This window comes from Rhea pennata, chromosome 3 (assembly GCF_028389875.1).
Source record: "Rhea pennata isolate bPtePen1 chromosome 3, bPtePen1.pri, whole genome shotgun sequence".
In the NCBI taxonomy this organism is placed as follows: domain Eukaryota; kingdom Metazoa; phylum Chordata; class Aves; order Rheiformes; family Rheidae; genus Rhea; species Rhea pennata.
The window spans coordinates 69854320-69869554 of NC_084665.1; the positions used below are offsets into that span (position 1 = coordinate 69854320).

Here is a 15235-nt window from a genome sequence, read left to right on the forward strand (position 1 = left end):
TGCCTAGGGTTATTTCTCCCTAGGTGCAGGACTCTGCACTTGCCCTTGTTGAACCTCAGGAGGTTCCTCCCCAGCCATATCTTCAGCCTGTCCAGGTCTCTCTGAATGGCACCACAGCCCCCTGGTGTGTCAGCCGCTCCTCCCAGCTTGGTATCATCAGCAAACTTGCCTAGGAGGCACTCTGTCCCCTCATCAGTACTGAGCCCTGGGGGACGCCACTAGCCACAGGCCTCCAACTAGACTCCACGCCACTGATGACGACCCTCTGAGCTCTGCCTTTCAGCCAGTTCTCAATCCACCTCACTGTCCACTTGTCTAACCCACACTTCCTGAGCTAACCTACACTTCCTGAGCTTGATGGATCTAACCATGAGAGCTGATGCCCTTCAAAGACAAGATTTTAAAGAAAAGGAAAGCTTTCTGACACCATTGTTGTGCTTCACATCCTATGTTGTTTCTCACCTTTCCCAGTGGATTCATAGGGATGCTGAATAATTTAAGGAAAGTATTGTATTAGCTGAAGAAGCTGCAAAAATTTTTTATAGGTAGAAGAGTAGAATTCGTGTGAAAGATGCCATCTTTGAATACTTAGGGTATTTATATTTACCTTTTTACTTTGTTTGAAGAAGTACCAAATATTATAGGAATCATGATAAAATCCTGAAGGCTGGCAGTAGTGACAGTATCAAATGTAGTTGCAGTATGCTGTATATTGAAGTTCAACTGAGAAGAATCTGGGATGCTAATAACTAATGCGTACTATTAAAGACTAGTTTTGGACAAGGTACTTGATTAAAACTATGAGGGGTTGGATATAGGATGCCTCTTTGTTCTGTTCCTAGCACTGTATAGTCTTTAGTCTATGTGGTTTTGGAAAGACCTAATTTCAAAGAAAGAATTAATAATTAATTTTAATAGAGCTTCTATGTGTTTTATCACCTTTTTTTGAAGGGAAAAGGGAAACACTTCATTTCTGTTCCTTCTCATTGCCTTTGTCTTTTGATACTGTCCTAGATGTTATTAGTATTGCATTTGCTCTAAGAATTTTTTATCACAGGAAAATTCTGTATTTTGATCTAATGTAGGTTGTAGGAGTGTAGGCTGAGGTAAGACTTTGCAATTTTGTGGGGAAGGAGAGGTGAGCTATCCTTTCTTTCTTCGTGTAATTGCATAGGTCTTTAGTAAATCTGCAGTTCATATACTGCTGGTAAATTATCACTTACAATTTTTATAGTTTCTTAAATTAACTGAAGGTATTCACAGAATGTTGTTTTTTCCAATAAAAATTGCAAAATAGAGCATTAGATATTTGATAGTAATATTTTTTCCCATAAAACATATTGTGTGCAAAATATGTTTGTATATAATGGTTATCATTATGTACTTTCTTTATTAGATTTCTTATGTTACATTCCACAGATTTCCAGCAGAGTGGAAAGGCGCATAAAGATGTGCTATTTTGTTTTATAATAAATTTATTTCCAAGTTTAATTCTGAGCTAACAGGCTATGTAAGAGTAATTGTTAAAAACGTAGGATTTCTTATATTCTTTTGCATAACTGGAATTTTAGAATTAGCCATTTGAAAATTGATTTTAAAATGTTTTTGAAAGCAGGCTTTTATTTTAGGTTAGAACTTAAAAGTTGATTAATTTGTAATGTACTCTATTTCTAACAATGTTTTTCTGAAAAGTTAATATACGGCTGTATTAACAAAAGACCAGCTGTCTTTATATGTTTTCAATTAAATAAATACTGTAACAGTTCCAGCAGCAGACTCCATTATGTAAAGGCAGTAATCACAGTGACCTTAGGAAATGATAGCAGTCCATCCAACAAATCCATGTTTAAAGGTCTATTAGAACATTAGGGGACCTTTCTCATCCTTTTCCAAGGAAAAAAAAAAAAAAAAAAAAAAAAGGAAAAACAGTATTTTAGACTACATTTTGTAAGGCTAATACTTTGTAGTGTTCATGTTATGTATTTCCCTAACTTCTTTTAGGTAACCTTTTCAAGATCTATTAACTTACACTAATTAATTGCATTTGCTCTAAGAATTTTTGTGAGTGGTGGGTTTGGGGGAGTTGTTTGTTCGTTTTTTTCTGCTGTCAAACTTTACCTCCCAAAAACTATTTGAACAGGATTTTTTTAATATAAATCTCAAGATTTGATTTGAGTCCATTGGCTACTGAAAGAACTGCACCTAATGGCTCAAGAGAATCATATTCTGAAAAACTGATTTTTTTGAAGACACAGAAATCAACCTGATTTTTTTTCTTAAAAAAAAAAAAAAAGCAAAGAAAAGAATTAAGTCTCTCTCTTAATGTTTCCAGCATTCAAAATGTACAGTTGTTATTGAATGAGAGCTGATACTTTGAGAAATGCGCTTAGTATTGCCAGCTTCTTGGATTTTAGTAGATCTTGTAGCTTTCCAAAACCTGAGTTCTAGAACATATTAGAATCTTCATTTTTTCAGGTTAAGAGTTTAGTCATTGTGATGTTGGTGACAATTTTGAAGTGATGACCTGAGAGAACCCACACTTGCACAATCCTAGAATGTGTTACAGGTTGGGTTGTTTGTTTGTCTTTTACTGAAAGATTTGTTCTCATTCGTTTTGGAGGTAATGTAGGACAGAAGAGAAGGAAGAAAGAAGGCATGGATTTTAAAGAAAGACTTTAGTTTTTCCATGGGATATATTTTGACTGTGTAAACATAGCTGTAGTTTAAGATCATTTGTTCTGTGTTTTGGAGGTGAAAATCCCAGAGGAAGGCAAAGCCCTGACTGGACCTAATAATGTACCATGGCCGAAAAGGGTCTCCCGTCCCATCTCTTCGCCAGAGATGCTGCAGCATGCTAAAAGGTTGCTTTCATCTGCCCTTGGAGTTTGCTGCTCCAGTGTGCTTTGAGAGGTGGCATTTCAGAAGCCCATTTTATCATCTCATGTCCTGTCCTGGTTGAAAAAACTGAGCTAGAAACTGACAGCTGACAGTGTAACTTCGACTCATCTCCCTGTGTAAAATCTTTGTCATGATCACCATTCATATTAACCCAGAGCTTTTTATTTCCTTATTCTGTGGATTTAGCATGGGCTTTTAATATTCCATAAGCAATACGACTGAAGTTTTCAGCTACAGACGAAGTGGTTGTTCCTTCCATTACCATTTGAGCTATTCTGAATCTTGGGCAAAACGTTTGTTGTGACAGTGCTGGGCAAACGGCACTTCGAAGGTTCTCCACAGTCCCTGCAGAATCTACTTTGGTTAGTAGTATAGCCATGATGCCATATAGTGCTGTGGCTACCTAAAAAACACACTTACTTCCCAGGTTTTTGAGCCGGTCCTACCAAGCCCAATCCACTTTTGCATCAGTGAGCCAGCTCACTCAAAACCAACTTAGTTATGTCTACATCAACTGCTGTCTCTTGCATTAGGATAATAAATTGCAAACTGACAGCTGTACAACCTGTATAACCTGTATATTTTAAGTTGCACTGAAGATCTTCATTCCCTATACCTGAGTCCTGTCCTTGCAGTATTGTGAAAGATATCCAAGTATTCACAAAGTACAAGTGCAAGTGGCAGATGTAGGAGAAATGTGCTGAAGGCAGTGATCTGTTCATTTAATATGACCTGAGGAGCAGCAGGGTAGAGATCGTGGCTGGAACATTGTCTCCTCAGCATTGTTCCTGGTTTAGTTCTGTTCATCTGCACATGTCCAAGGTTTCACACTTTGTGAGACAAGCCAGTTCAGCACTTTTTCGCTCGATACTTCCTCAGTCTTTTAAGGTCAGCTCTTTCATAATTGGTTATAAATTTGTGGACGTTACCGTTTTCAAAGTAATCATTGTGAATTTAAAATGCTTCTCCTTGTAAGAACCTTGTTGGAACCTTGTGAGTCTTCTTTAACTCTAGTACTGTTCTCTAGTAGCCAAAGATACCTGATTCCCTTGCCTCTGTTTTCCTTGTAGCTTCCTACTAAAGTAGTACCAGTCAATCAGTGGGCTGATTTGAAAGTCCAGAGAGTAGGAAAGATGAGACTGATTTTTTGTGATTGTAAGTGGCATATCAAAACAATATGTATCTACATTTGTGAAGGCTTACTAATGCCAGTCAGGAGACCAGTCCTTTATATACATATATATGTAAAACATGTATAGAACATATTGGAATTTCCAGGTAGCATTCTCATTATTATATGGCATGATATGCTGTGCTAGTTTGCTTAATTAAAGTAACAGTGCATATAAATATTTATAAGCTGCATGTTGATTGTTTAACAATCATCAAATAACATGAGCTCAGGGTGTTTTTCTGTTATCTGGAAGCAGGGTGTGTAAGCAGGTGGCCAGCTGTTTACATGGTACCGTATTTGTATGTGGACCACCTGTGGGACTCTGTGCTTACCTTCTCTGAACACCTTATGCCATCTCAAATCTAACCAAACGTTAGCCTGAAGCTGTAGTTACTTTATCTTTGCACATGGAGGCATGTTTTGGGAAGGGTAAGAAATCTCGTTTGGGAGGAGCTGGAGGCACCCATGGAGCAGTGTCTGTAGGCTCCATTTCTGCAGTGATGACCTTTTACGGAGAGAACAGCAATACCTGCTGTTTTCGATACGGGGGCTAATCTTATAATACCACAAAGCTTCGGGGTCTAGGCATAGCTGTTAGCTTTGGTAAGGCTTTCGCCCTTGCCCGTGCACAGGAGCACACGTGAGGACGAGGTCTGGCCTCTCGATGTTGCAACAGCAAGTGAGGCAGCAGCCCCCAATTTTTCCATTGGCGTCACCTCATTCTGCCTCTCTTTGAGCACTGGTGTGGAGCAGGGAAGCTGCTCCTGGCCGGGCTTCCCCTTCGGCTCTGGATCCAGAGGAACTGACCGAACTCTTTTCCCTGGGGCTACTGCAGACCCTGGTTTCCATGGTGATACAGATGTGCCTGACACTTCAAAGCACAGTGCAGGGAACCATGTTTTTGGTTCAGAAACAAATTTTTGTTGTTAATTCTGCTGCCCTATGAAGAAATAATTCAGAGTCCTCAAAGCAACAGCTTAGATATACCCAAGCTCTAGCAAATGCATAGCATCGCTTCACCTTCCAGAAGAGGAGCTCATTGGAAGACATTGTGGGGACTCCTCTGTTCCCAGTAAATGCTTCCAGCTGTGCATCCAGCTTGTGACTTCTTCTTTCCAAAAGGCAGGCCAGCTGTCTAGCAAGCTGTGACTCACATGGGCCTGGAAGATCCTATGAGCTGTGGGCACTGGTCACTAGAACAAGTGGCACCTCTCATTCCCATTCCCTGCTCCCTGTAGGAAAACGTTCGAGTCTTTTCGTCAGGTTGAATCAGTTGAGACTTTTTTTTTTTTTTTTTTTTTTTTTTTTTAACGAGAGTTAGAGTGAAAGGGATTAAGAATCTTCTCTCTCTAAACTTGAATTCATTAACTGACTTTCAGGCTTTTAAAAATATCTTCAGTTATGCAATGATTAGCATTGTGGCAAAGCAATAGCAAACCAAAACTGATATAGGCAGAATGGTCTTTTGGGCAGATGATTAAAACACAAGGCAGACCAATCTGAAAAAATATTTACCAGAGAATCTCTCTGTCTCCTCAAAGAGCCCTTTTCTCAGGTGGTAGACTGACGTATTGCCAGAGCGGGATGGAGCACCAGTTTCATTTGATGTTATCCTGACGCTACCTTGTCTTTTCTGTTTTTAATTAAAAGTTTTTGAAAGCCACGTAACAAAAGTGCAGAACAGATTATCTTGAACAGACTTATTTTGAATATCAAGCTATGCAGCAATGACACTAGTTTGCGAGAATTCAAAGATCTGCCACAAACAGAAATTAGCATTCAAAGAAAATACAGTGTAATAAAATAGCAGCTTTAATCTTGTATAAAACAGAGTTTCTCCCCTAACTCAGACAAAGGAAACCTGGTGTAAAATGCTGTGGATGTTAAGAGTCAGGCAGTATTTTGAGGAGGTTATGTGTAAAATCTTGTTCAAAATCTCTGATTTAAAAACTGGCTATTCACGAAATTGTGCCATACAAGCAGCCCTGCAAAATCCTTCCAGAATTTTCTACTTGAATAATTTTGTTTGGATGAGAGAGTAGAATATCATTATCTTTATTCCAACAGCATCTCCATAGGAAGGTGTAGGTGAACAGATTTTATGCTGAGTCTCATAAATTTTCTGACAATTTCGCAAGGCTGTGCGTAAATTCTGAGCTACAGAAGGAAGGAGAAGACAGGAAAGCAATATGTGCCGTGACTGGATTCCTTATTCTAGGGTTTACTTTAAGAATTAAGTATAGTTATTAAGCAAACACTCAATTTTAGAAGGGAGGGTTGGATTTTTTTAACATAGGTTCAATTAAAAACTTTATAAAAATTTTAGAGGAAATAAGTACATTAGAAATTTATGCAAATAAAATGTATTCAGTTTGCTGATTGGTTTTAAGTGGAGGACTCTAACTCACTGATTTTTTAGAATTTTATTATCCTTGGGAGAGTTACACCAATCCTACTCTAATTTAGTGCTCTTCACAGTTGAAGTTCATAGTGCTGTTATGGAAGTCAACGGCCTAGATTTTTTCCTTTAGGATTTATAAAACTGAGGAAAACTGGTTTTTATGTGGTAATGATTATTGGCAATCCACAGAGCCAAAATCGCTTGATGAGGTATTTTCTAAATTTTGTGAATGGGACTGTGTAATATGATCGCTGTTATTGTTCAGTAGAGAATGAATATGTTGCTGAATCAAATTAATCTCTCCCAATCCAGCTGATAAATCATTTGAATAGACAGGTATACCTATAGAGGGGAAAACAGTGTAGTCGCCCTCAATTCAGATTAGAAACTTATATTTCAAATTTTTATGCAAGATGCCTTTGCACTCTTTCAAAACAGCAGGAATATCTCTATTGGTAAAGATTTATAGGACCAAATTGTGAAAAATATAGTAACAGAAAGAAGTGCAAGGATGTTGTAAAGATGACCAGTTGACCTTTTATATGCCTTATTAGAGTAAGCCTGGCCAAAGGAATGGCCGATACAGTGTCTATTTTTCTAGAATCATCTTCCTGTTGCTAAATTATATTCTTTTTTCAAGTTGATAAAGCCTCTTTTAATACAGCCTGCTGCTCAGTGTATAAAAAAATTCCAACACTAGATTACTGGAAAGAAATGTTAGGAATGAGGAAAGCAGATTTTTTTAAAAAATATTTTTAATAATTCTAATGAATTTTTACATTATCTAGAAATACATGCTTGAAAATTGAATTATTTTTATATTCAGATTCACAGAAGAGAGACTGTGAAGTCATTATCTAGTCTTACATGGGATGCTTTGTTAGCATTAATCTAGGAAAGTCATTTTCCATGAAAAAATGGAGAAAAATGGATGAAAAAATTTTAAATATTTTTAACATACAGTGAAAAAGAGGTGCATCATAAAGGAAAGTGTTATGAGTGAAAAGACAGATCTAGCTGACTGGCCCTTAGGAATCTACATGAAATTTCAAACCAATGAATTTTCAAAAATGAAAAAAGAAATGGTTTGTGTTTTCATTGAATTCATGAAGAATAACACACACTCAGATGAGAACCAACATGAAAATCTTAACCTGAAAACTGTAGTGGTATTCGTATAGTTGAGTTGCTTTTGTATGGCAAAAACACTCTTGTGTTCAGCCTATAAAAGAATGACGTCAGTGAAAGGAAAATCCTACCAATCTAGAGCAAATAGTTTAGAAGATACAGAGATCAAATTTTCAACTAAGCAGAATTTCTGCTGCAACTCTAGTCCCTTGAACAGTTAGGAACAAGAAGACACTATCTTACAGCAGCAGTTTAACATATAAGCACAAGGTTTCTATATTCTTATCCTTTGCACGTACGTATACATGTGCACTCACACGTGCCTGTTGTGATACCCTCAAGTCTGGAACGTGGTGCTGTGTCTCTAGCAGGGCTGCATGATTCTAAGTCTGCATATGCTCCTACCCAACCAAAATTTTTGCAGTTGCCACAATTGCAGGAACACTGCTGCACAAGCACCACCTAAGTAACTCAATTATATACACAGATTTAAAAAATTTTCTGTGTAAATTTTATTCTTCATATATTTCATTTTGTTGCGGGCACAGGTACTTTCTTAGCCCAGAAGAAGGAATGGATCAATGAAATAATAAAATTAATAAATCAATAATAAAATAAGCTATCAAAATAAAACACAAATGATATGAAATACTTTCAGATTCCTAAATTTCATTAAATTGGTCTGTTACATTCACTGACATCCTTAAAACACCACACCATGTTGCATACAGTGCACACACATGCACAAATAATATGTGATTTTAGATCTATAATTGCTTTGAATTATATCCAGATGTAACAGAGAATGCATACATTGTTTGTGTTGGAAAGGTAGAGAGTAGAATGCTGGCTTAATTTAAGTCAAAGGAATTGTACTGTTGATATCTGAGAAAGGGGTAGCATTTTGCCCATAGCTTTTAGCATTTTGGATAGATGAGACTCAGCCACTGGTTATATGCTTGCTTAGTCTGTTGCTTTGCAATATCATTTCTCTCGCCTGCTTTAAGACTTTGTGTTATGTTTCCAATGGGCAGTAGGTTTATCTCCTAGCAGTATTAAAGCGGTGTGAGTTATTGTGATTTTAGATCTATAATTGCTTTGAATTATATCCAGATGTAACAGAGAATGCATACATTGTTTGTGTTGGAAAGGTAGAGAGTAGAATGCTGGCTTAATTTAAGTCAAAGGAATTGTACTGTTGATACCTGAGAAAGGGGTAGCATTTTGCCCATAGCTTTTAGCATTTTGGATAGATGAGACTCAGCCACTGGTTATATGCTTGCTTAGTCTGTTGCTTTGCAATATCATTTCTCTCGCCTGCTTTAAGACTTTGTGTTATGTTTCCAATGGGCAGTAGGTTTATCTCCTAGCAGTATTAAAGCGGTGTGAGTTATTGCCTCTTATTTCATAGCCCTTAATGTAATAAAACTGCAGTAAATGAACAAGCAGTTGATATTCTCCCGGCTCTCAGCTGTTGTTCTGAACACCTGGACAGAAAGCTCTATTTTGAACATTTACCAAAAATCTGAACCCAATTATTTTGTACAGAATATTTAATAAAACACTGCTGCCTAAGTTAGGAGAATAACTGAACTCCTTTAGTTACCTTTCTTAAAGATTTACACAGATGAATATATCTGTGTAAAGTAAGGTAATTTCTCTGAATGAAATAACATCATGAGTGGCCAAGAAGTATTTTGAAACAATATTCTGAGAAACACCTATATTACAACTTGATGTAATAAGTAATAAACATTGTATTGTTCTCTCCAAAGATGTATGTTACAAATCTCTAATTTTTTACCCTGTACTCCCTCAGCTGTCACTAATATTCCCATGAAAACACGACCATCCTTATCGTGGCCCAAAGCCTGTTCTTTGGTTGTATTTGAGTATACAAGTTCTGAAGTGCATGTTCAGGTTACATCTAAGCCTTGTGATTCATATTTTTTTGTCTCTCAAAGACCTGACCTTAAACCTCGATCGGCACAACTGCCTTATTCAGGCCTTTGCTTTTGCAGCTTGGCTAGTTTTTACCTTTCCTTGGCCAAAGCTACCCTCTTATACTCATGTTGCACCCGTGGCGATTCAGAATACAGTAACTATTGCTGTGTTCCAGCATGCTCCTCTCTCTACCCTTCCCAGGTCCTCACTGTTTCTCAGTATCCTGTGTCAAATGTGATTTTTCCCATTGACATTTAAGACCATTTATAGTTTAGCTTTGATTGGCCTTTGATTCTACTTGTTATCAAATGTTCATGTTTAGCATATCCAACCCAGCTAACCATGGATTGCCCCTTGATTCATTTTTACTGTTGAGGACCTTGAACGTCACCTTCTTTCAGTTACACCTCAAAAGTCATTCCTGCCGTTTCCTCTCTGAGCAGTCTTGTGTGTTTGTCTGACATTAATTCTAGTTTGCAGGTGTACGTATGTGTGCGCAGGTACGCATGCACCCGCTCCTTATCTGATCCTTACTCAATGACACATGTAATATCAGCAAAATATCTAGTACTGTGTCCACGCTGGTTTTGTATGCAAATGTGCATACAGGCATGTATTTACACAAAGGAGGAAGCAGTTAGTATTTCTCAATGGATGTAGTTCAAGCTGTAAGGAAGAAAGATGGTTATGATGATGAAGTCTGATGATGATGACGATGGTGATTAAAGCACTGCCTGAGCTCTAGCTTTCTAATTAGCGGAAGATAGCACATGCCTAACTCAGAAAGCTGTTCTGAGGATAGACTGTTAGTAAGCAGTCAGATAGTGCTGAGATGGAGAATACAGAAACAAGTAACAATTATTTAAAACAGCAGCACGATCCTTCTCCCAAGAGGAATTAGTCATGCTGCACGTTGAACCACAGGCAGAAACTTTCTGAGTAAGAGGGTCAAATCAGAAAGTATTAAGTAATATTTGTCATTGGGATTAGCTTATGCTACTTTTCTGAAGGGAATGTTAAGCGTATTTTTAAGGGGGTGATAGTCTTTCTCTGGTGCGGCTTTCCCTAGTTTTTCGTTTTATTTTTTTTGATTGTTTATTGAGAAGCTTTTTAGTTTCAGGGTAAAGAATATTTTGTGTGCAATGACGTAGGCATGATACCAACAACTTTTAACTACAACATGTGCAGCTGCCGTGAGGTTAAGCGGAATCTCCTACGTTCCAGCTGGGGAATAGGAAGGGAACAGGTCAGAAACAGAGGGGAGAAGAAGTGCGTGTGCTCACGCCTCCTAGCAGGGGAAAGACAAAATACTAAGCCACAGGGTTAGAAAGTAAGAAAGAACTGGAAAACTGAAGAGCTGTCTGCTGTTTTACAGGTAAACTCCTCATGGGATTTTACCCCTGGCTGAAACTTATATGTACTCCTAGATGTTTTCACTAGGCTGAAAAATCCCATGTTCCTAATCCTTTGTATATTAGACTGTGAAGAAAAAAGGTGTAGACTGAATGACTGTGCACTTTGAAATACTGTTTTCCTCTCTACTGTAACCTGTGGCCTCAGCCCACTTCGCTGTGTTACAGTGGTTTCATTTCTGCAAAGAACAGTGATTTTTTTTCAGGATTTATAAACAGAAATAAAGCTACTGCTGGCTCGAAGCTTGGATTTGTGCGTGGCCTTATACGGAGGATCAAATTTCCATGTCAGACTTATGACAAAAGAGATTTACAATGCAGAATGCAGATCTCAGGCTAGATGCTATAAGGTAGATTATAAGGGTGGACTGAAATTGGGTAGAAGAGAGAAGAAGGACTGGAGTTTAGGGTGCTAGCTGGGACTGGGAGAACTTGGTTATCTCCTTCACTATTCCATTTTAGGTATTCCATCTTTAATATGTGAAAAATAACAGTAAAGGAAGGGATGATGATTGAGTTGATCGGATCACCTCTATAAAAGCATGCTTCCACTTCATAATGCCACAACTTGTTTGGAAATCTAGATGCATATACACTTCTTATTTACATACATGATTTTTTTCTATATATATGCACACACAAGTATAAATAAATTATACACACACACACACACTCTATACCTGTATATACACATGTCTATACTTGGTATTGCAAATGTGTATGGTGTGTATATTGAAATTTATAGTATGTTCATATGCATATACATACATGTATAAACATATGATGCATGTGTCTGTTGTTTGGCTGCTTTTAGCATACATACATTTTTGGAAATTATTGCCAATAATAATTTTCAAGTCTCTAGTACTCACACGTTTAAGCAACTTCTTTTCTGATTCATTTAGCAGCAGCAACAGAAGAACCGGAGGTGATTCCAGATCCTGCTAAACAGACAGATCGAGTGGTGAAAATAGCAGGAATAAGCGCTGGAATTCTAGTGTTCATCCTACTTCTCCTCGTTGTCGTATTGATTGTCAAAAAAAGGTAAGAAAATTATCTGTGCTGATATCTCGTCCTTTCCCCATGTTGAACAGTGATAACTAAATGGTTGGTTTTTTACAGGTCATTTAAAAAAAAGTTTCAGGAGCAATAACTGACATCTAGGTTTTGGATGGGTTCGTTGTATTTCCTGTTGTTTCTCCTCTGATTCTTGTAATGGATATATGGAGAGGATTATTTTATATTTGGGATCTAATAGCTATCCATTTTTCTCACATTTACTCACTTCCAGGTAGTTTTAAATTGGAGTTGGGTGAATGTACATTAAATGGGTGGAATTAAATGGATCCTCTTTTTTTTTTTTTTTTTTTTTTTTAGGGAAAAAAAAAGAATTTACTGCACTTTTCATGTTGTAATCACCTAATGAATTTGATGTTTTGTATGAGTTATTTGTATCTGTATGTTGTCCAGCTTGCAAAATACTGTAATTTTATACCTTTCTGTTCTTGTGAACCTACACTTTTTTCTTAAAAATCATACTATATCACTATAAAATTATGTAGTGAGTCCTTAATGCATGAAATTGTTTAAAAGTGTATTAATATGAATGAATTTTAGTTTTAATTCATTCTTAGAAAATAATCAATGGCGCCATCTTCTGGGATTCTAAAATGTTAACTCAGCACTAAACGCTAATATGTAGATTGTGCTCCGCTGTTGCTTGTTCAATTTTTAAAAGAATGTTGACTTTCCAGTACTTATGACCCTTTTAACCTGCCATAAAATTTCATAATCCAGTTCTATAAATCTGTATTCATAGCACTGTAGCTACTAATATAAACAGATTTCTGTGCATCCTTTCTCTGCCCAGTCCCTTTCACAATGCCCAAACTGATTCATCTTGGAGTGAGAGAGACCTTTGTCTTCCAGTGGTTTGTGCACTGCATTCCTTTTCTTTTTGCAGATTTCTTAATAAACAATATATTTGTAAATGTTGCAATATGTTGCTTAGAAATGTAGCTTTCTATGATTTTTAAAGATTAAGAAAACATTAAAATTGTGCCTAAGATCATACTATATGTTGTAATTACTGGTTACCATTAGATTTTTTTAATTTATTGCCTCTTTACAATTATCCCTGGAGATATATAACTTGGAGAAGAAACGTCTGCATTAGAAACATTAGGTATGCCTATAGTGTTCTGTGTTAGTTAGCTACATATGTGATTTTTCCCAAAAGTGCTTTTACTTTTCTCTGTTGTTTACCTTTGTGGTTGAGAACTGACACATATGCAAAAGGTCCAGCTCATCATATGCAAAAAGCCATACAATCAGGCGATTTGTTTGCACAACTTCTGAAGAACAAAAACAACAAGAAGTTGTTTTTCAGCTTTCAAGAGGAAATATCTATTTTATGTAATTATTGCAAGATATGGGCTGGCGAGTATCATCTTCTCACTGTATGTTGCAGAGGTCCCCTCATGTTCAATAAAAGACTGTGTGTGAGTGTGTGTGACTGCCACTATATATATATATATATGTCAGTCACTTCCACTTGGGATTGACTGGCTTTGCAGGTTAAAAAAGAAAATGTAAACATTCATTGCGTTCTTGTTTACTTTCCTTTTTACTTCTTGCATTCAGAGTCCTTTTAGACTTGTACTTTCACTGTTGAATTGTTTGATGAAAGTAATTATATCAGTGAACTGATACTTTAAAAATTTCCATTTCTCCCCCCACTCCTGTCTCTGAACCAGGCAGTACCCTGTTAGAAACTCTATTTGATCATCTTTCTAAAGTACATAACATACCTAAACTCCTATTTTGCATTCAGAGTACTTGGAAAATTAACCTGTTTAATGAATCTTTAATGTTTGGTGATTTTTCATCATGATAGTTTAATTAGTTGTCTATTGAGTATATTATAGGTGTGTCATTTTCCCCCCCTTAGGGAAAGTGGGCAATTTTTTTGTATTAGCTTTAGTCAAGGTCACTTATGAAAAGTGTAGAAAACCTTTGTATACCAGAGTTAATTCAGTCCATCTGGAGAATCAGAGCAAAATCTATAATAAGGCCAGGAGCAGTTGTACTAACACGGACACGTTCACACATACATAAACACACTTCAGTTAGTTGTGGCGGGACTGAAAACTGACCAGTTTTGATCATCTTTGGTAGCGTTCATATCCACTGATCCATAATGTAGTATCCCTTTTGGTATCTGAATTGACCACAACTTATTACATGGAAAAGTCAATAAAAAGATGGTTTATGCATTTTCATTGGTTTATTAAGTCTCATGCACAGACATAGATACTTAAATCTGATTAAATGTGGCATTACATTTTATTGAAAAATGGAGTACTAAGCAGTTTTATTCATGAGCTTGAGATGTTTTATGCTTTGCCTGATCATTTTGTACAAATTGGTTTAAAGTTCTACTGAATGAGACTCTTACTGGCTCTTACAGAGATTTCCTTGAGTAATCAAACCAGCTAAGAAAAGGGATACTGCATCTTTAATGAGCAATGCCATTTTTATTTTTTAATCATTGTTGGACTATTTCCAAGTGTACTTCATTTCCTTCTGTTTGTTTACCTTCCATATTTTTAATGCTCAGCATGAATACATCATCATTTTCAATTGTAAGATTTTAAAATATAAAACATATATTTGCATTCAGGAAATGTGTGGTATATATGTCAGTACACACATGTATCAGTTGTAAATGTGCATTCTCTATAATGTGTGTACTCATATAGCTACATACAATACATATACGAACATATATGTATGCACCTGTGTACTGATAAAGAATTTAAAATGAATGATATGAAATTTAGCTGTTCTCTGATTAAGTGTATTTATTAATTTAATCTTTATTTTTGTAACTGAAAAGTAAAAAGCATCATTTACTGCACAAGATTTGTACACAGCTGTTCATTTGTCATGACATTTAGGTGGTAGTCATTATATTATGCTGAACTGCATGTTGAAAATACACGATCCATTTAATTTTCAAATTTTTGGCAATAAATGAAATCTCAGCATGTAATTTTCTCAAGTGATCTTTCTAAAAACCAAACCATTTTTATATGCTAGTGTCTTTTTTTTTTTTTTTTTATTGCATGGCAAAGTAAGGCTAGTTAATGCATGAGCAAGTTGAAATGCTAACCAAAGAAACATGAATTTTTTCAATTTTTTTTTAAACGCACATTTCTCTGCTTTATTGAATGTGACAGAGTCACGCTTTTCATTCACCATTGCTTCTCTTTTTCC

General features: G+C 36.5%; 1 protein-coding gene across 3 annotated transcripts in view; it reads left to right on the plus strand.

Annotated features, from left to right (window-relative positions):
• The window catches only part of PTPRK (protein tyrosine phosphatase receptor type K), a 312834-nt gene that overhangs the window by 263747 nt on the left and 33852 nt on the right, over positions 1-15235 (plus strand). For 2 of the 3 annotated variants that reach the window (XM_062572570.1, XM_062572569.1), the window contains exon 9: positions 11863-12001. In XM_062572570.1, the coding sequence (XP_062428554.1) occupies positions 11863-12001 (139 nt within the window). The remainder of the gene's footprint in view (positions 1-11862; positions 12002-15235) is intronic. The other variant, XM_062572568.1, reaches the window with a different exon arrangement.